General features: G+C 40.6%; 1 protein-coding gene and 1 pseudogene across 3 annotated transcripts; one reads left to right on the forward strand and one right to left on the reverse strand.

Annotated features, from left to right (window-relative positions):
* Positions 1 to 7,541: 7,541 nt before the first annotated feature.
* LOC100195904 (zinc finger protein ZPR1) lies at positions 7,542 to 15,048 on the forward strand. Of its 3 annotated transcripts, XM_014197594.3 has the most exons (14): positions 7,545 to 7,837; positions 7,948 to 8,109; positions 10,439 to 10,529; positions 10,923 to 10,993; positions 11,077 to 11,157; positions 11,243 to 11,365; positions 11,590 to 11,643; positions 11,730 to 11,796; positions 12,472 to 12,542; positions 12,661 to 12,750; positions 13,164 to 13,274; positions 13,682 to 13,771; positions 14,397 to 14,462; positions 14,562 to 15,048. In XM_014197594.3, the coding sequence occupies exons 1-14, from the start codon at positions 7,709 to 7,711 to the stop codon at positions 14,676 to 14,678; spliced, it is 1,323 nt and encodes a 440-aa protein (XP_014053069.1). In that variant the 5' UTR covers positions 7,545 to 7,708; the 3' UTR covers positions 14,679 to 15,048. The 3 variants fall into 3 exon arrangements, with proteins under 3 accessions (XP_014053071.1, XP_014053070.1, XP_014053069.1); XM_014197595.3 differs by lacking the exon at positions 13,682 to 13,771 and having other exon boundaries at positions 7,544 to 7,837; XM_014197596.3 differs by lacking the exons at positions 13,682 to 13,771; positions 14,397 to 14,462; positions 14,562 to 15,048 and adding an exon at positions 13,397 to 13,681 and having other exon boundaries at positions 7,542 to 7,837.
* Positions 15,049 to 15,725: 677 nt separating this feature from the next.
* On the reverse strand, positions 15,726 to 16,113 carry LOC106603678 (histone H2A-like; annotated as a pseudogene).
* Positions 16,114 to 20,995: the final 4,882 nt, after the last annotated feature.

Here is a 20,995-nt window from a genome sequence, read left to right on the forward strand (position 1 = left end):
CGCGGTGACATCAGAGTTGGCGTCCCAAGGATTCCCTTTAGACTTACATAGGCCATTGCACCGACTGCATCAGTCCACTAGGGGTAGAATCAAAGAGGATAGTGAAAGACACTCGTCTAAACTTCATCCTATTCATATAGAGATAAATAGTAATGGTGTCTTTTTGTATGCGCTAACTCCAGCATGGTTCGTTGGACAAAGCATATTGGGAAATGAATGTCGTTTCTGTAGGGTTTTTGAATAAACGCTCAAAATAAGGTCTGTGGTTAACCTAGGCTAAGGAGATCTTACGTTTTCTTCTATGAGAATCTTCATCAGCTCATGCCACTTCTTGTGAATTTTTAAGAATTTATGTAAAAAAAAAAACACAAACATATTAACGGACTAATGAAGTAATTGAGATAATAATAATAATTAAATGAGCTAATAATGATTATCATAGAATAAAACTTATAAGATTTCCTAAGCCTGTGTTAACCTCAGACCTTAATTTCCCAAAACCCTATTCATGTCTCATAGGAATTGCTTAATGAACCAGAGGTAACTCAGTTCCTTCCGGTTTTTATGATTACATCCTGGCAAACTTTATTAACAGCAGAGATGCTCTAAAGAAAAGAGATGCTAATCTAGGATATTAGTTTAAGTGCAGTGCAGTGCATTCGGAAAGTATTCAGACCCCTTGACTTATTCCACATTTTGTAACGTTACAGCCTTGTTCTAAAATGGATCAAATTGTTTTCCCCCTTATCTACACACAATACCCCATAATGACAAAGCAAAAACAGGTTTTAGAAATGTTTGCAAAAAAATTAAAATACTGAAATATCACATTTACATAAGTGTTCAGACCCTTTACTCAGTTTTTATCAAGGATCTTTCTGTACTTTGCTCCGTTCATCTTTCCCTTGATCCTGACTAGTCTCCTAGTCCCTGCCACTGAAAAACATCCCCACAGCATGATGCTGCCACCACCATGCTTCACTGTAGGGATGGTGCCAGGTTTCCTGCTGTATACATTTTTTGGTACCATTCCCCAGGTCTGTGCCTCGACACAATCATGTCTCTGAGCTCTACAGACAATTCCTTCGACCGCATGGCTTTGTTTTGGCTCTGACATGCACTGTCAACTGTGGGACCTTATCTAGACAGGTGTGTGCCTTTCCAAATCAATTGAATTTACCACAGGTGGACTCCAAACAAGTTGTAGAAACATCTCGAGGATGATCAATGGTAACAGGATGCACCTGAGCTCAATTTCGAGTCTCTTAGTAAAGAGTCTGAATAGTTATGTAAATAAGGTATATAAGTTTTGTTTTTTGACAAAATAAATGTAAAACCTGTTTTCGCTTTGTCATTATGGTGTATTGTGTGGAGATTGATGAGGGGGGAAAATGATGTAATCCATGTTAGAATAAGGCTGTAACTTAACAAAATGTGGAAAAAGTCAAGGGGTCTGAATACTTTCTAAATGCACCATATTTCTAGATATACCAAAGACTGAAGAGGAAGCAAGACATCCCACTAATTTTTGGGGGTGTTCATACACTAGTTCATATACTGTCAATGGACACATGCACATGCCGCGTTCACGTGCTAGTCGGAACTAGGAAACTCGTAAATGTTCGACTTGCTAACTCATTGTAGAAAGATGATCCCTGGGTTTCCCACGTAGGAAGTATCAGCATCATCCAATAGGAAGCTCTACGCAAATTACTTACATTCAGAGTTTCCAATAGCACGTCATGAATGCGGCATAAGCAAACCAGACCTAGCGGCTATTGCATTGGTGTCTATGGGAGAGCCACCCCTTAAGCAAACCGAAACGGTGACCATTTCTTTTTAATGGTAAACGGCCTAAGTAACACATCTTCATTTATCCACCATCTTTGCATAAATGCAAAGACAACTCGTACACTCGGAACCTCCAAATTCAAATTTGCTTGATTCGGATACTTTCCCAGTGGAAAACTCTGACCTCATCTTTCTACAATGAGTTTCCAAGTCGGAAATTTCAGAGTTTCCGAGATGTCTTGAATGTGGCAGTACCCTGTGAAAGTGGCTTCAGCTTCCGCTTTACTTCTGGGTCATGTCCGCTAATCTTTTGAATGGGCCTTACAATTATATGATTAAATTCATGAAAATGCGATCGTTTATGATAAAGTTGTTGGGTAACAAAACATAACGTTTTTTTTAAATGTTCTGAGAATGGAAGTGAAAATTTTGCCTGTTCTGGGAAAGTACATTTTTAGGTTGCAGGGAGGTTCTGTGAACGTTTTACTATGGTTCCCTGAAAGTTTTCCTGTGAGGTTTTATTATTATAGGTTATTTGGAGCTTTTTAATAACTTCCTTTAAACTTTCACTGAATGTTTCAATAATACTTTTAATAATAACAATGCTAGTTTACTTTGGGTTAACCTTTTTTGGGTTAACCTTTTTAAATTCCAAGCACAAATAGGATACATGGAAGTTCATTTCTTTATGCATTAATCATGCAAACACATTTATTTTTTAATTGTTACACGGGATTAGTGAGATTCAAACCTCTAATCTTCTGTTCTCTACCCATGGAGCTAGCGTGCCATCTTTTTTTTATGCATACAAAGCAGTTCATTTTAATCTATTCAAACACCCCATTTCAAAGGAAACAAGCACTCATTAAGATCAAGTGTGGCCAATTAGTGGGTGCAGCCAACACACCTAAACAAGATAAAGAATGGAGAGAGTTTTGTTAATGCTGAGAACGGAATGTATATGTATTTAAATAACATTCTTAGAACGTTCTCAGAACGTTACATGTTTTATTTATTGAACGTTTTCTTAACGTTCTCTGTGCAATTTGAAACATGACTTTAAATAGAACCATGAAGAAACCTGTAGGAAACTTTATGCTGAAGTACTGAAATTACCACAAAAAACGTTGTTTCTTAACTTTCTATTTACTATTTGAGAACATTCCTAATGTCAAACCAGTTGGACAACGTTCCTAGAACAAAAATGAAATATTTGAACTCTTACGAAACATTCTGTTAAAGGAATGAAATACCAAGAAAATAAAAATTTAAATGGTCAAGTTCCTTAAGTTGCACCATTCCCAGAAAGTTGTGGAAAGTTGTTTGCAAAATAACCATAGGATTAGCAGTCGTTCAATCTTCTTGTTGTAACAGTTGGTACAATTCGGAGTACAACGCATTTCTCTGGATTGAGGTACGTTTTCCAAGGCTCCACGGCGTCTTAATCTAAACAGGAAGCCTGAGTGACCCCAGTACAACTATAAGCAAGCATAGGGTCGGAAATTATTCTGGATAGTTAATAGGTAGAGAGAGTGGGGAGTTTTAAGTACCTGGGAATCATCATGGACAACACATCAATAAAAAATGCCAACAAAGACAACTGAATGTCAACACCGGATACTCTCCAACTACCACACCTGCCATATAGAGAGTGTGCTGACTTTCTGTTTCCTAGCCTGGTAAAATGGGCTGTTAGTATCAAAAAAAGGTCATCCTCAGGAGGACTGTGAACCTGGGGTCCAAGTTCTGTGGCCTACAGTGCAGGGGGCTTCAGGACCTCTATGATAGATGGGCAATTAAGGGACGAGGCCAAGTTCATCACAAGGAACCCACGCACAATCTTGCTCAATGTTTTGAGCTGCTGCCCTCTGGAAGGAGACATAAGGTCCCACTGTTCAGCAAGAATAGGAGCAGGGCACGTTTCATTCCGGCAGCCATCAGTACAAAAAAAAAATGCATTAAATTAAATGTATGAAATGTATGCATTCACTACTGTAAGTCGCTCTGGATAAGAGCGTCTGCTAAATGACTAAAATGTAAATGTAAATCAGGCTTTTAACAGAGGGAACTCATACAAACTTGCCCTGCTCCTATTCTTGCTCAGAAGTGGGACCTTATATCTCCTTCAGGAGAGCAGCAGCTCAAAACTTTGGGCAAGGTTGTGCGTGGGGTCCTCTACATGCGCTTGGCATGTAAACTACTGACTGTCCAAACAGCAAGTTACAAGTGACCAAATCGAATGTGTGTGTGTTCAGACAGCAGTCATTTGCTGACAAGGCAGCTCTAGTTGTCATAGTAATGACAGGTGTGTGTGTGCAGTGGTGTAGGTTGATTGGTGGTGGGCTTGTGCTTCCTATCACTCAGAAGTTATGTAGCATGCTAAGGTGACAACAATGCCTGCCATGCCTTCCAGTTGCTTTGAATGTTCAAAATCATAGGGTAAGAACACTTTTACAGCCTCAAAGGATAAGATGAGCCAACTTTCAAAACAAGTCCTTTTTGGCTAGCCACAGCAGTCAACAAGCTAGATGGGTAGCTGTATATCTTTCTAGCACATACACTCATTTGTTTGAAAACAATTAACAAGCTAGCTAGCTACCACATATTCTTGTCAAACTGTCAACAGAGTAGCTAGCAAGCAACAAGATATGCCGAATAGCAGTCTAAAAATCCCTTGAGGGAAAATAAATCAGATTTAACCATTTATGGGTCCTCAGATTCTCAAAAAGTTCTACAGCTGCACCTTCGAGAGCATCCTGACCGGTTTCATCACCGCCTGGTATGGAAACTGCTCGGCATCTGACAGTAAGGCGCTACAGAGGGTAGTGCGTACGGCCCAGTACATCACTGGGGCCAAGTTTTCTGCCATCTAGGACCTGTACAATCAGCGGTGTCAGAGGAAAGCCCATAAAATTGTCAGAGACTCCAGTCACCCAAGTTATAGACTGTTTTCTCTGCTACCTCACGGCAAGAGGTACCGGAGCTACAAGTCTAGGACCAAGAGGCTCCTCAACAGCTTCTACCCCCAAGCCATAAGACTGCTGAACAATTAATAAAATAGCCACTGGATAATTTACAAGGTCTTTCCCCATTTTACCCAGCTGTTAAAAATAAGTTCAAGTTAGGCAAAGATTAGTCTATTCAAGGAAGAGGTTTGATGACTACGGCTGAAGGCATGTCTAGAGCCTCGTATGTGTTATCTTGTCTCAACAGTCCCAAATATATTTGCTCCCAATTAGATAAGACACTGTTTAATTTTATATGGAAAAATAAACCTCACAAAGTAAAAGATGTGATGTGGGCTAGCTACTCAACTCAGACGGTGTATAAGCACAATTTTAAGAATGTGTGAGTTCCCAGTTTCACCAAAGGAATATGAAATAGTGTGTTTAAGCAATAAGACAAGAGGGGGTGTGGTATATGGCCAATATAAGAAAGAACCAAGCTCCAAAAAAGAAAAGGCTTAACACATTTTTAAAAGGGAACAAGTCTTCATTTTAACTGTGAATATTCAGTCTACAATATTTTTGTGCTATATGGCCAATATACCACGGTTAAGGGCTGTTCTTACGCACCACGCATCGCTAAGTGCCTGGACACAGCCCTTAGCCGTGGTACATTGGCCATATACCACAAACCCCTGAGGTGCCTTATTGCTATTATAAACTGGTTACCGGCGTAATTAGATGAGTAAAAATAAATGTTTTGTCATACCTTTGGTATACGATCTGATATACCACGGCTGTCAGCCCATCAGCATTCAGGGCTCGAATCACCCAATTTATAAAAAGCAATAACATATGGTGATCTAATCCTTTTGAAACAAATTGGTCAGTACAGAGATATCACTTGTAAATTTGACCATGGTAATTAACGGTGTCTCATTTGTTCATTAATTTGTTTAAATTAATTCATTAGGAAAGCTTTTATTAGCCTGGGTACCAGTCTGTTCAGCAAACATTCAACTCCTTCTACTCTGTGTCATTGTTTAGCATGACAAGGAGTAACAAGTAGTGGAAAGATAGACTGGTACAGACTGGTACACAGACTAACTTTTGATGACAGCATTGTTCCAATAGCCAAATTCAGGTGGAACTTGCAATGTGTTGTAAATTGGCCATAGGTAAGGACTCTATCATACAAATAATGTGCTCACTAACAAAGTGAGAGAAACATTCTTTCAAATAACTCAGATGTTAACCCTCCAACAAAAATATTTGTAAATGTACACTACATGACCAAAAGTATGTGGACACCTGCTTGTCAAACATCTCATTCCAAAAGTATGGGTATTAATATGGAGTTGGTCCCCCCTTTGCTCCTATAACAGCCTCCACTATTCTGGGAAGGATTTCCACTCGATGTTGGAACATTTCTGCGGGGACTTGCTTCCATTCAGCGACAAGAGCATTAGTGTGGTCAGGCACTGATGCTGGGCGATTAGGCCTGGCTTGCAGTCGGCGTTCCAGTTAATCTCAAATGTGTAATGGGGTTGAGGTCAAGGCTCTGTGCAGGCCAGTCAAGTTCTTCCACATCTCCGATCTCGACAAATCATTTCTGTATGGTCACCTCTTTGTGCACGGGGGTATTGTCATGCTGAAACAGGAAAGGGTCTTTCCAAAACTGTTGCCACAAAGTTGGAAGCATCATCTGGAACGTCATTGTATGCTGTAGCGTTATGATTTCCCTTCACTGGAACGAAGGGGCCTAGTCCGAACCATGAAAAACAGCTCCATACCATTATTCCTCCTCCACCAAGCTATACAGTTGGCACTATACATTGGGGCAGGTAGCGTTCTCCTGGCATCCGCCAAACCCAGATTCATCCATCGGATTGCCAGATGGTGAAACATGATTCATCACTCCAGCGAACGCGTTCCCACTGCTCCAGAGTCCAATGGCAGCGAGCTTTACACCGCTCCAGCCGACGCTTTGCTTTGCGCATGGTGATCTTAGGCTTGTGTGTGGCTGCTCGGCCATGGAAACCCATTTCATGAAGCTCCTGATGAACACTTATTGTGCTGACGTTGCTTCCAGAGGCAGTTTGGAACTCGGTAGTGAGTGTTGCAACTGAGGACAGACGATTTTTACACGCTATGTGCTTCAGCACTTGGCAGTCCCATTCTGTGAGCTTGTGTGGCCTACCACTTGGTGTCTGAGCCGTTGTTGCTCCTAGATGTTTCCCCTTCACAATAACAGCACTTACAGTTGACCAGGGCAGCTCTAGCAGGGCAGAAATTTGATGAACTGACTTGTTGGAAAGGTGGCATCCTATGATGATGCCACGTTGAAGTCACTGAGCTCTTCAGGAAGGCCATTCTGCTGCTAATGTTTGTCTATGGAGATTGCATGGCTGTGTGCTCCATTTTATGCACCTGTCAGCAACAGGTGTGGCTGAAATAGCTGAAATAAAAAAAATATATTTAAAAAAAACATCATATTTAATATCTGTAAAGGTAAATTATTACTTTGCTAACTTGAATAGTATGTTGTTTAAGAATAAGAAGGTAATGAAATCTGTTGATACTGTTAAGCTTTTCACATGTATTTAAATGTAAAAACCCTGTTTGTATTTTTGATTTTGTGTTTATCTGTTTGTGATGTTTTGTATTAACATTTTTAAGAAGGATGTATAGATTTTTGTACCACATTTGAAATTGAAAAGAAAAAATATATATATAAAAATAAATGAGGTGACGCTTTCATGTGGTATTACGCATGCGCACAAAACATGTGACATTTCCACCACAGAAGAAGACTAATTTGACGTCTATTTCCGGGATAAGGATACAACGCAGACATGAAAACGTGTATTTTGGACTGCACCTTCAGATGTAGATAGTAGAAAGTTCCAGAAACAGCGGGCGGCATATGCAAACGAACAGTTTGTTTATCAAAAATTTCTTGAAGTGAAATAATGTCAGTCATAGCAGAGGAAAATGTCCGTGGCACTGGCGGTAGTGTTTTCAAGGAGATCAGTGCTGATAATGACGAAGACAATCAACCCACCGAAATTGAGAGTCTGTGCATGAATTGTTACCAAAATGTAAGTAAATAGCTAGCTAACACACTGACCAGTTAATTGAACGTATGGACTTGTCTGTATCGCTGTATGATTGACTCATCCAACATGTTGTGTTCTCTCCATTTTTGTAGGGAATGACACGTATTCTTCTTACGAAGATTCCTTTCTTCAAAGAAGTTATCATCAGTTCTTTCACCTGTCCCAACTGCAGCTGGTCGAACACTGAAATCCAATCAGCTGGTCGCATACAGGATCAAGGCATCGCCTACACACTCAAAGTCAAGTCAAAACAGGTAGTCTAAGTAGGATGCGGTTCCTTTCCCAGGCATATGCTGAACCACTGATAAGTAACTGCGTAGGCTATGAGATGTAGCCAGCCTGAGTGCCAGTCTGTTTGTATCATGCCACTCATTGTCATGGCAAAACAGCAATGGAGTTGGCATTGTCAAGAAGGAACCTGCAAGTAAATGTTTTGTTGGACGATGTATACCATGCGTATCCTGTACATAGGACTAATGAAACTTGAAACATTGGCAAGAGCAGAAACAGATCCAGGACTAGGCTAGCCCAGATGAGTTTAAGGATTGTGGGCTAGCCTACTCCGTTACCATCCAAGACATGATGTTCAGAGGTTAACTAGCTCTGGCAGCCAAAACAGCCTCATACACCATCTGACATCACAATTGAGAATCAATTTCAGTTGAATCAAATTGTATTGGTCACACACACACATTTAGCAGATGATGTGGGTATAGTGAAATGCTTGTGTTCCTAGCTCCAACAGTGCAGTAGTATCTAACAATACACACATCTAAAAGTAAAATAATGGAATTAAGAAATATATTAGGATGAGCAATGTCAGTGGCATTGACTATAATACCATAGAATACATATGAGATGAGCAAAGCAGAATGTAAACATTATTAAAGTGACTAGTGTTCCATTATTAAAGTGCCCAGGGATTCTATGTACATGGGGCAGCAGCCTCTAAGGTGCAGGGTTGAGTTACTGGGTGGTAGCCAGCTAGTGATGGCTGTTTAACAGTCTGCTGGCATTGAGATAGAAGCTGTTTTTCAGTGTCTCGGTCCCAGCTTTGATGCACGAATACTTTATTATCACATCAAAATAATTTTACAAATGTGAAATATACACTTACTGTTGAAACAGTTGCAGCTGATTGTATTAACACTTTTCTAGCGTCCTTCCTTTACACATGTGCTTGGAGAAAAGGTGTGGCGAATTTCCACTGATTTACCAAAGCCTCGGACTTTTGTTTCCACCTCCATGGCCCGGCTTCATGTCAACAGGGCCATGGCCTCAGTGGACCTACTCTGACTTGGGGCCAAGGCATAGTCACTAGTGCTTTTCAGCTTTCACTTACATAACAATGGCTAACTATGAACATGGGTTAACACCTTCTCAGGAAGCAACTGTTGACGCAGAGGTTGATTGTGCTCTTCACACATCTTTAGTGTCACACTCCGTGATGGAAACACTTCCCAAAATATAACACTAGAGCAAACATTAACATAATCACTGGCAACACACTGGTGTTGTAATGGAAAAACTGTGCAACAGTATTGGAAATATTGCCATGTGGGATTCTGTTAAAATCAAGAACAGCCTTTTTAACTTGTCGGCTTGGGGATTCAAACCATCAAGCTTTCTGTTACTGGCCCAAGGCTCTAATCCAGGGGCCTCTCATTCCATGGAGGGCATAGTGTCAGTGGGGTTTTCCTTTCAATTAAGATCTAGACAACCAACTGAGGGGAAGTTTTACTAATTAGTGACCTTAATTATTCAAGTACAAGGAAGGAGTGTGAACCTGCAGACACTCGACCCTCTGGAATGAGTTTGACACGTGCTCTAACCATTAGGCTGGCTACTTGCCATGTATAGGAGTGTGAAGGAGTGTGAACCTGCAGACACTCGGCCCTCTGGAATGAGTTTGACACGTGCTCTAACCATTAGGCTGGCTACCTGCCATGTATAGGAGTGTGAAGGAGTGTGAACCTGCAGACACTCGGCCCTCTGGAATGAGTTTGACACGTGCTCTAACCATTAGGCTGGCTACCTGCCATGTATAGGAGTGTGAAGGAGTGTGAACCTGCAGACACTCGGCCCTCTGGAATGAGTTTGACACGTGCTCTAACCATTAGGCTGGCTACCTGCCATGTATAGGAGTGTGAAGGAGTGTGAACCTGCAGACACTCGGCCCTCTGGAATGAGTTTGACACGTGCTCTAACCATTAGGCTGGCTACCTGCCATGTATAGTGACTTTACCTTTTTAGTTTTTTGAAAATTCTTTCCCGACGATATGAAAGTAAAGTTCCAAAGGTTTCCTATGCAAAACCGCCGGCACGGCTAATGTGTACAACAGTCCCTCCTGACCCTCTGTCTAAACAGTATTGTTAACGTTTAGACAGAACACACCGCCGGGACTGTTGTACACATTGGCTGGGCCGACGTCAATGCTTCTCTTGAGAACCTAGGACCAGACTAGCTTCAGCACATCTTTTTCATTATATAGCTAGCTTAGAAAGAAAACAATATCTAACTTGTATTATTTTATTTGTATCTTGTATTAGATATTTAGTCTGTTATGTCATCTCATTTTGTAGGATATGAATAGAGAAGTTGTCAAAGCAGACAGTGCAACCACCAGAATCCCAGAACTGGATTTTGAAATCCCCCCATACACTCAGAAGGGCTGTAAGTACACTCAGTTTTTATTGATTTGGAAAACAATATTCACTCTTCATGCATACATGCCACTGTCATGTTGCCACTGATATTTTGTCAGCCTGATAATTGCTATCCTGGTCCCAGATCTAGGACATTGCCACTCTGTTCATCCAATATACTGGCTTTTACTGCTGAGATTCCTCTTAGCTTTTTTTTTTTACTGGGATCATTTTAATAATTTATTTATACACATATTTGCCAAAGGCAGGAGTGTTGTAGGCTAAACTCGACTAAATTAATCCAACTGTTGTATTAAGTGAAGCTTTGTTTACTTAGAAGAACACTTTTGCATGTAGATGTACAGTATCCACATGTGCCTCAATCCCATTCAAGCCATTAACTGTTCCTCTTGCTCCCCAGCACTCTCTACCATCGAAGGCCTCATAGACCGTGCAGTCGAAGGGTTGGAGCAAGACCAACAACTAAGAAATGTATACGCTTTGTTTACTTTGATCATACCAAATGCCATATGTACTTCACTTCTTGTTGACTAAAATCATGTTAACTCTTGAAGGCAACTGCACCAGAAGTTGCTGTAAAGATTGATGAGTTCATTGATAAATTGAAGAATTTGAAAGAAGGTGGATTCACACTGGTAAGTCCAATTTTATTACCCAGCCTCATCTATGTATAAGATTAAAGTTACATGGAATTGAATGTTTCTGGCAATAACATTTTAGGTCATTGATGATCCATCTGGGAACAGTTTTGTGGAGAACCCCTTTGCTCCGCAGAAAGATGAGGCTCTCTCAGTCAGCCACTACAAGAGAACACCCCAACAGGACGCCCAATTAGGAATAAAGGCGCGTGGTTTGATTTGACACATCACAACTCTCCTGTAAGGGGACATATCTGTTTTAGAAAAGGCAATGCCTCCGATGCTGTCATCACGATGTCTTGTGCTAATGCGTGTGGAATCCTCATAGGGTACAAAAAATCAAGACGGAATACATTTATAATTTGACCCATGTTCACCCATGTTCACCAGTATGTGACTTAAAATGTCGCTTTTTTTGTTGTTGCTTAGGCTGAAGACGAGGAGGAAAAGCCCAGTAATGACATTGACTGTATGAGAAATGAGGTGGGATTTCCAGACATTTTGCAACACAAGTTGGAGTTTTTCCTCAATAATTGACCCTTGAGTAATATACCTTATTTCTCCCTCAGGTGTTGACGTTTAATACAAACTGTCCAGAGTGCAATGCCCCAGCCTCGACAAACATGAAGCTTGTCCGTATCCTTTCCAGTCTGTTTGGTTGTCCCCAGCAGTGGTGTAGTGTAAGGTTAAGGCACGTAAATGCCATTTACCTTTTTTTATTTTGCACAACCATTCCTCTCCTTTTGCAGGAAAATGCATTGAAAGTATAGCCACGAATGGCAATCAGCATTTACCCACCATTTAAAAAAAAAAATGTATATATATTTTTTTTACCGCTACATCACTGCTAGTAGTGTCCTATGATAAGGATGGCGTAGAATGTTCATTTACTTTTTTTAGCCCTTTTTTTCGTGATATCCAATTACGACCTTGTCTCTCATCACTGCAGCTCCCCAACGGACTCGGGAGAGGCGACGGTCGAGTCCTGCGTCCTCCAAACCGCTCTTAATACCCGCCCACTCAACCCGGAAGCCAGCCACACCAATGTGCGGGACGAAACACTGTTCAACTGACGACCGAAGTCGGCCTGCCCCCCCCCCGGCCAAACCCTCCTCTAACCCAATTGTGGGTTATTGGGCCAATTGTATGCCGCCCTGGTCACTGCTGGTTGTGACACAGCCTGGAACCTGGGTCTGTAGTGATGCCTCAAGCACTGCAATCCAGTGCCTTAGACCACTGCGCCACTTGGGAGGCCCAGTGTAGAATGTTTCATTTTGTAAGGTTTAGGTATCCTCTTTTACAATTCCTCAGAAATCCCCCATTTCAAAGAAGTCATTATCATGGCAACAAACTGTGATGACTGTGGACATCGAACCAACGAAGTAAGTATCCTCTTATTTTTTTCTTGGCACATGTATTTATTTTCAAGGCATATTCACAGATATTGCAAATATCTTAATATGAATGCATTCCAATTTGACCATCTAATCTGTGGTTAAGGTGAAATCTGGTGGAGCCACAGAAGAGCTGGGCACCAAGATAACTCTTCACCTCACTGACGTGTCTGACATGTCCAGAGATCTTCTCAAGGTAGCCCCCTCTTTGTACTTTATCTGGCATTCACTAGTTCTTTTACTGTAGCATTTTTATTAACCTGGTCCCAGGTCTGTTTATGCTTTTGCCAACTCATTACTACCATTGTCAAGCCAAACAATGTTTGGCGTGACAATGAGTGACGAGTTGGCATGATAGCACAGACTGGTACTTAGGCTACCGTTGCATGGCAGAAAGTTCATAGCACCCATGCCAAATGGAGCTCATAATATAAATACTGTCATGATTGAGGTGGCTCAGGTATTTGTTGTCCTGTCTTAAGAGTTTGGGTCTTTTCATAATCAATTCATGTCAGTAATGGATCACAACTTTTTCACAGGAGAGCAATGCTATTCCTGAATCAGGATGGAGTTGACTCAACCATGTTGTGCCGGTTTGTGTTTGTGCAGTCGGAGACATGTAGCATCCTCATACCTGAGCTGGAGTTTGAGTTGGGTATGGCAGCTGTCGGTGGCAAATTCACCACCTTGGAGGGACTCCTCAAAGACATCAAAGATCTGGTGAGCACACTGTTGAGAAGTAGAGGGGGGATGAAGGGGAGATGCAGTAGGAAGGGTGCACACAGGGATTGAACTCCAGTGGATAGATGTATATGTTTTAATGCTGGTTTTGTTACTTCTAGTCCATGGACTCTGCGCCTGGGAATCACTGTTGGCTTGGATACCTTTGCCATGGCTGTACTGTAATTGGAAGGAAGCTGTGCACAACTCCAGTCCTAATTTAGACATGTGAAGCCAGGTTGTGGCCAATCATGGACATTCATTGATTAGTTAAATACTAGGGAGAAACCAAAACCAGCAGGACTGCCATCCTCAAGGATTTAAATTGTGCACCCCAGTTCTATGGTCTCTTTCACTCGAGCTATATTATATTAATGTTTTCATCCACCACCACTGTTTTCCTCCAGATTGTTTCCAAAAATCCATTCACTTGTGGAGACAGCTCCACTTCAGATCGAACAGAGAAACTGAAACTTTTTGGCGATAAGATTGACAAGGTTAGAGTCATAAAATCATTGAATATCACTGTTTTGTTTGGAGCTAGTTTTGGTCTCACTTTACATATAATACCTTAGTGTAATTACACGTCCCAAAGTATTTACCCATGGAATGTTTTTACGTATTTATTTGCATTCAATTTGTGAACTAACTCCAAATAACTCTTTGGCTAATAGTCTCACTCTAGAATTTTTTTTTTTAAAGATCCAATGTCTCCATTGAGAGTTTATTGTGAATGTTACCATCTGGTATAACAGTCATAAATACTAACACTGTGTATCTGCACTGTAAATGCACTATAACTACCATGTAAATATGCTTTTGTACATTTTTAATGTATATTTGGACCTTAGTTGTATATTTTAACTAGGGTGCATTTATTCACTTATTGTGAATCATCAAACAACTGTTAGTATGACATGATATTTAGACTAAACAAAAGCTCATGCAAAAATGTCACATATGCTGTATGTGAGAAGAATACTTTCACATGTTTGGCTGGGCAACAAAGTAGAGTTTTTGAATGCAGAACAGTCTGGCACCCATGCTGAAACTGTTGTATCTCAAAGTGCAATGGAGGCTGAGTGGCACTTTTTAAAACACCTCTTCAAAAAAATACTGTAGATCATGGCGGGAGAAATGGACGTGCACATTGTTCTCGACGACCCTGCAGGGAACAGCTATCTCCAGGTAAAAGACACTCTTCTTTCACAGATGTCTGAGGTTCAAACGCATCGTCTCCTCTGTTGTTTAATTTGTAATGAATTGATTTGTCGTGTTTGTCTGCAGAATGTCTATGCCCCTGACCCAGACCCAGAGATGACAACTGAGAAGTACACCAGGACATTTGAGCAGAATGAAGACCTTGGTCTCAATGACATGAAGACAGAGGGCTATCAGGAGTAAGGACATCTGCAGCAGCAGAAAGGTTTATCTTACAAAAACAACGCATCCCATAAATGTAATTTCAGATATTTGCCCTCACTGAAGTTGCTGACTCACAAGGACATATGCTCCAGATGTCTTAGTTATGATATTTGGTTTGATATATGGTTGAAAAGTTTGAAATGTACCTTATTTAAAAGGAAACAGTCAATATGGTGTTTATCATTTGATTAGAAAGTATGTATTCATAAAAAAAGAAATGCACGAATATCCAGTTTATGAATTATCCAATTTAAATCACTTGTATGTGTATACACATGTGGTTCTGATACAGTGGAATTTCTTCTGTTCTGTTCCATGGAAATAAATAATAAACTAAGACTAAAGACCAGTGGCTGCTGTAGATATTTTTTGGGGTGGCTTCTTTCCTATGTTCAATGTACAGTATGCATTATATAAACATGTAGAATTCAGTACCACAATCTTCAATTATTGTAACACTGCATAAATGCCCACAGATCTTAAAATAACTAATTCTAGATTAGTTTCAATGCGATGTCCTTTGTTCATGCGCACCCTGATTGAAAATTCCCAGATTGTGAAAACTGACTAGACTGTGTTTGTGCACGTGCCCAATACCACTACAGAACATTTATTGAAATAATCAAATATACATTTGACTGACCTCAAGATGTTACGTTGTTTAGCACAACATGTGTTGATAAAGTACTACTAAAAAACAAACTCAATATTGGTCCATATATGCCTACAATAAAATATCCGTGGTGTTATTCACCCCACCATCAAATGCGCCTGCATAGTCCAGATCCAAGAGGCCACAGTGGCGAATTTTGTTTTATAGGAAAACTAATTTCAATTGCGGCGACATATATCTATGGATTGTCCAAATAAACAACGTTGGGTAGGCTACGCATTGAGAAAAAAAAAATAAAGCGTCCGTCTGCCATCATTCCTGTTTCAGGTAGTGCTGGCATTAAAAATGAGTCTCTCTACAGAGAATGTGGCTCTTAAAGGAGCTCAGCTTTTGTTGTGATATTTACTGTCCAAGCTGGTTATTTGCTCTTTGCAGGTTTTTCAGTCTTCTTGGGTAGGAGGACAGCCTGAATATTTGGGAATACTCCTCCTTGAACGATGGTGACGCCACCTAAAAGCTTGTTGAGTTCCTCGTCGTTGCGGACAGCCAGCTGAAGGTGGCGGGGATGATCCTGGTCTTATTATCCCTTGCAGCGTTGCCAGCCAACTCAATGATCTCAGCGGTTAGGTATTCAAGCACAGCAGCCAAATACACAGGAGCTCCGGCACCAACACGCTCTGCATAGTTGCCTTTGAGCAGTAACCTGTGGACACGTCCTACAGGGAACTGAAGGCCGGCGCGGGACGAACGGGACTTTGCCTTCGCTCTGGCCTTTCCTCCAGTTTTGCCTCTACCAGACATTGTATTTGGATTGATACTGTCGTGTCTTTGGGCATCATTAACTTGAAGACATGTATATCAAATAACTCTCTATTATTACGCGATTAACTGATTCATCGTATAACTGTAATTAACTAGGTCGGGGCACCAAGGAAAATATTCAGATTACAAAGTTATAATTTTCCTAATATAACTTTCCAGATATCATAATATCTGACCGATTTTATCTTCTGATTAATGATGTATTATTACCTCGCGTCAGTCTCATTCCAAACGTCGTAAATTGTTATCTGCACGAACCCAGTCTTCACTAAGTCATCCATACATCAATTGTCTTAAAATCATTTATTTACTAAACTACGTAATTCACAGAAAGCATACAAAACAGTAGGTATCGTTACAAAGAAATGGTGGCGGAATGTGCCCTAGTGGGCTAAACCGGCATGGCGGCTTGTTAAACAAAGGGTGATACAGGGCAGCTGAGGAGGCACAACAGAGTTGATAAATATTAACAATTGATATGCTATTCCTTTGCACATGAACGCTCACTCATTCGGAAACAATTGCAATCAATATATATATTTACGCTCAGTGTGTCGTCGTGATCTTTGTTGGAGAGTTTCGTCCTCTCTTGGTTAGAATGGATCTTTCAAAGCGACATTCATTAATGTCGTTATAGAATGGATGTTTCGTTGGTCTTCGCGTTAAATGATACTGAATTTCTAGCTGCAGACTAGTAATTAATATGAAAGACTTGTTATTATTCTGTCGGTATCGATAGTCTAAAAGTTTAACCACGTGGTATGGTTAAAGTTCAGTAGAGGAATGCATGGTCAAACCTATTGGCCAACTCGTAATGGAGTGGAGGCCTGGTCTAAAGAAAGAAATTCTGGGTTGGGGCTTATATACTGAACGTAGAAAAGGCTGTCACATGACGCCTTGTCCTGTCTGTGTCCCTGGGGGCATGCCGATGACTGAGTTAAGCATTGTACAGAAATGCAATTCTCTCACATTAACATCAGTACATAGCATTTCAACATATTCCAAATAGCTTTAATCTTATTAAATCATTTTATACAACCATTAGATGTAAGTCTCATCGCTGAGGCTAGTATATAAACCTTTAGTATGGTAATATGGCCATATTGTCTCTAATGAGTTTCATAAAATTGTACCAAACAGACCAGTTCGTAGCTGGATTCTTCACCGATCTTTTATACCTTCTCCAGAACATAAATGTCGTTCGGTTCTCCAATTCTGTGAGGTGGAAGAATCCTTTGTTCTCTCCATGAAAACACTGTCTCTTTATACTGTGGCCATGAGGCATGACATTCTCCTTTGGAATTTTACGACCCCTCTCACCACAGCAGCCTGGGTAGGGGGAGGTAGGTAGGGGAATGGTGCATAGAAAGGCCTGGTGCAGAAGGAGATGGTGCAGAAGTAGGGGGATGGTAGAGGGGGAGGGGGTCAACTGTGCTCGCTGTACTCAAAAAGGGCAACGTCATGACATACCCCCCCCCCCCCCCCTGGTGGTTTGGATCTTGTTTATCCTGCAAGTTACAAATCAACATAAAATCATGACCACGTGATGTCCCATTTGTAGATCATCGTTGCAGTCCCCTCTGGTGGTTGAACTTGGTAGGCTCTCTGAAAGCGGAGCAGTCCACCACAAGGATGGGCAGTTGATGTCCGGTTGGTGATCGCCGTTGCGGTCTCTTCTAGTTGTTTACCTTGGTAGGTTCCCTGGAAGCTGCAAAGTACCCCAGGAAGGGCCCGGGGATGTCCTGGTTGGTGATCGCCGTTGCGGTCCCCCCCTCTGGTGGTTTACCTTGGTAGGCTCTCTGACAGCGGGCATGCCGCCACAAGGATAGGCCGTGGGTGTCCGGATTTGGGGCTTTCCGGACCCGTCGTCCAGACTGGAAGATCTGGGCAGTAACTTAGGCAGATGTTAACAACGCACACGCACTCATGAAATATATATAATTACATTCATTCCCCAATGAGCGGCGTTGTGGCACTAAGTGATGGTTGTATGGGGACTTTGTTTATGGCTTTCACTTTCTAAGTGTCAAAGGAACTGAACCGAAAAGGAATGAAAGCATAAACAAAAGATATACAAAATATAGTTCTCACACAAAAATCATCTAATTGGACTGTATTCTATATACGTCCAATGTTCTGGCAAAATGATTATCATGGCATTGTCTTTAACCTGTTAGGGCTAGGGGGCAGTATTTGCACGGCTGGATAAAAAAAATGTACCCGATTTAATCTGGTTACTAATCCTACCCAGTAACTAGAATATGCATATACTTATTATATATGGATAGAAAACACTCTAAAGTTTCTAAAACTGTTTGAATGGTGTCTGTGAGTATAACAGAACTCATTTGGCAGGCAAAACCCTGAGACATTTTCTGACAGGAAGTGGATACCTGATGTGTTGTATTACCTTTAAACCTATGCCATTGAAAAACACGGGCTGAGGAATATTTTGGCACTTCCTATTGCTTCCACTAGATGTCACCAGCCTTTACAAAGTGTTTTGAGTCTTCTGGAGGGAGATCTGACCGAACAAGAGCCATGGAACGATGATGGCCCATTAGACACCTGGCGCGCGAGTTCATGTTGGGTACCCTCGTTCCAATACGTTATAAAAGAGTATGCATTCGTCCACCTTGAATATTATTCATGTTCTGGTTAAAAAAGGCCCTAATGATTTATGCTATACAACGTTTGACATGTTTGAACGAACGTAAAGATATTTTTTCCCCTCGTTCATGAAGTGAAGTCCGGCGGGCTTAGATCATGTGCTAACAAGACGGAGATTTTTGGACATAAATGATGAGCTTTTTTGAACAAAACTACATTCGTTATGGACCTGTGATACCTGGAAGTGACATCTGATTAAGAGAATCAAAGGTAATGGATTATTTACATAGTATTTTCGATTTTAGATCTCCCCAACATGACGACTAGTCTGTATCGCAACGCGTATTTTTCTGGGCGCAGTGCTCAGATTATTGCAAAGTGTGATTTTCCCAGTAAGGTTATTTTTAAATCTGGCAAGTTGATTGCGTTCAAGAGATGTAAATCTATAATTCTTTAAATGACAATATAATATTTTACCAATGTTTTCTAATTTTAATTATTTAATTTGTGATGCTGACTTGACTGCCGGTTATTGGAGGGAAACGATTTCCTCAACATCAATGCCATAGTAAAACGCTGTTTTTGGATATAAATATGAACTTGATCGAACTAAAAATGCATGCATTGTCTAACATAATGTCCTAGGAGTGTCATCTGATGGAGATTGTAAAAGGTTAGTGCATCATTTTAGCTGGTTTTATGGTTTTGGTGACCCTGTCTTTGAATTGACAAAACATTACACACAACTCTTGTAAATGTACTGTCCTAACATACTCTAAATTTATGCTTTCGCCGTAAAACCTTTTTGAAATCGTAAAACGTGGTTAGATTAACCTCTTGGGGCTAGGTGGGACGCTAGCGTGCCACCCGTGGTGCACTCCATCAACAGCAGGTGCATTTCAAGAGCGGCAAATTTGAATCCAAATAAATGTCAAAATTCAAATTTTTCAAAAATACAACTATGTTACACCATTTGAAAGATAAACATCTCCTTAATCTAACCACGTTTTACGATTTCAAAAAGGTTTTACGGCGAAAGCATAAATTTAGAGTATGTTAGGACAGTACATTTACAAGAGTTGTGTGTAATGTTTTGTCAAGTCAAAGACAGGGTCACCAAAACCATAAAACCAGCTAAAATGATACACTAACCTTTTACAATCTCCATCAGATGACACTCCTAGGACATTATGTTAGACAATGCATGCATTTTTAGTTCTATCAAGTTGATATTTATATCCAAAAACAGCGTTTTACTATGGCATTGATGTTGAGGAAATCGTTTCCCTCCAATAACCGGCAGTCAAGTCAGCGTCACAAATTAAATAATTAAAATTAGAAAACATTGGTAAAATATTATATTGTCATTTAAAGAATTATAGATTTACATCTTTTGAACGCAATCAACTTGCCAGATTTAAAAATAACCTTACTGGGAAATCACACTTTGCAATAATCTGAGCACTGTGCCCAGAAAAATACGCGTTGCGATACAGACTAGACGTCATGTTGGGGAGATCTAAAATCGAAAATACTATGTAAATAATCCATTACCTTTGATTCTCTTCATCAGATGTCACTTCCAGGTATCACAGGTCCATAACGAATGTAGTTTTGTTCAAAAAAGCTCATCATTTATGTCCAAAAATCTCCGTCTCGTTAGCACATGATGTAAGCCAGCCGGACTTCTCGTCATGAACGAGGGGAAAAAATATATTTCCGTTCGTTCAAACATGTCAAACGTTGTATAGCATAAATCATTAGGGCCTTTTTTAACCAGAACATGAATAATATTCAAGGTGGACGAATGCATACTCTTTTATAACGTATTGGAACGAGGGTACCCAACATCAACTCGCGCGCAAGGTGTCTAATGGGCCATCATCGTTCCATGGCTCTTGTTCGGTCAGATCTCCCTCCAGAAGACTCAAAACACTTTGTAAAGGCTGGTGACATCTAGTGGAAGCAATAGGAAGTGCCAAAATATTCCTAAACCCCTGTGTTTTTCAATGGGATAGGTTTAAAGTCAATACAACACATCAGGTATCCACTTCCTGTCAGAAAATGTCTCAGGGTTTTGCCTGCCAAATGAGTTCTGTTATACTCACAGACACCATTCAAACAGTTTTGGAAACTTTAGAGTGTTTTCTATCCATATATAATAAGTATATGCATATTGTAGTTACTGGGTAGGATTAGTAACCAGATTAAATCGGGTACATTTTTTTTATCCAGACGTGCAAATGCTGCC

This window comes from Salmo salar, chromosome 04 (assembly GCF_965601325.2).
Source record: "Salmo salar chromosome 04, fSalSal1, whole genome shotgun sequence".
NCBI classification, from domain to species: Eukaryota; Metazoa; Chordata; class Actinopteri; order Salmoniformes; family Salmonidae; genus Salmo; species Salmo salar.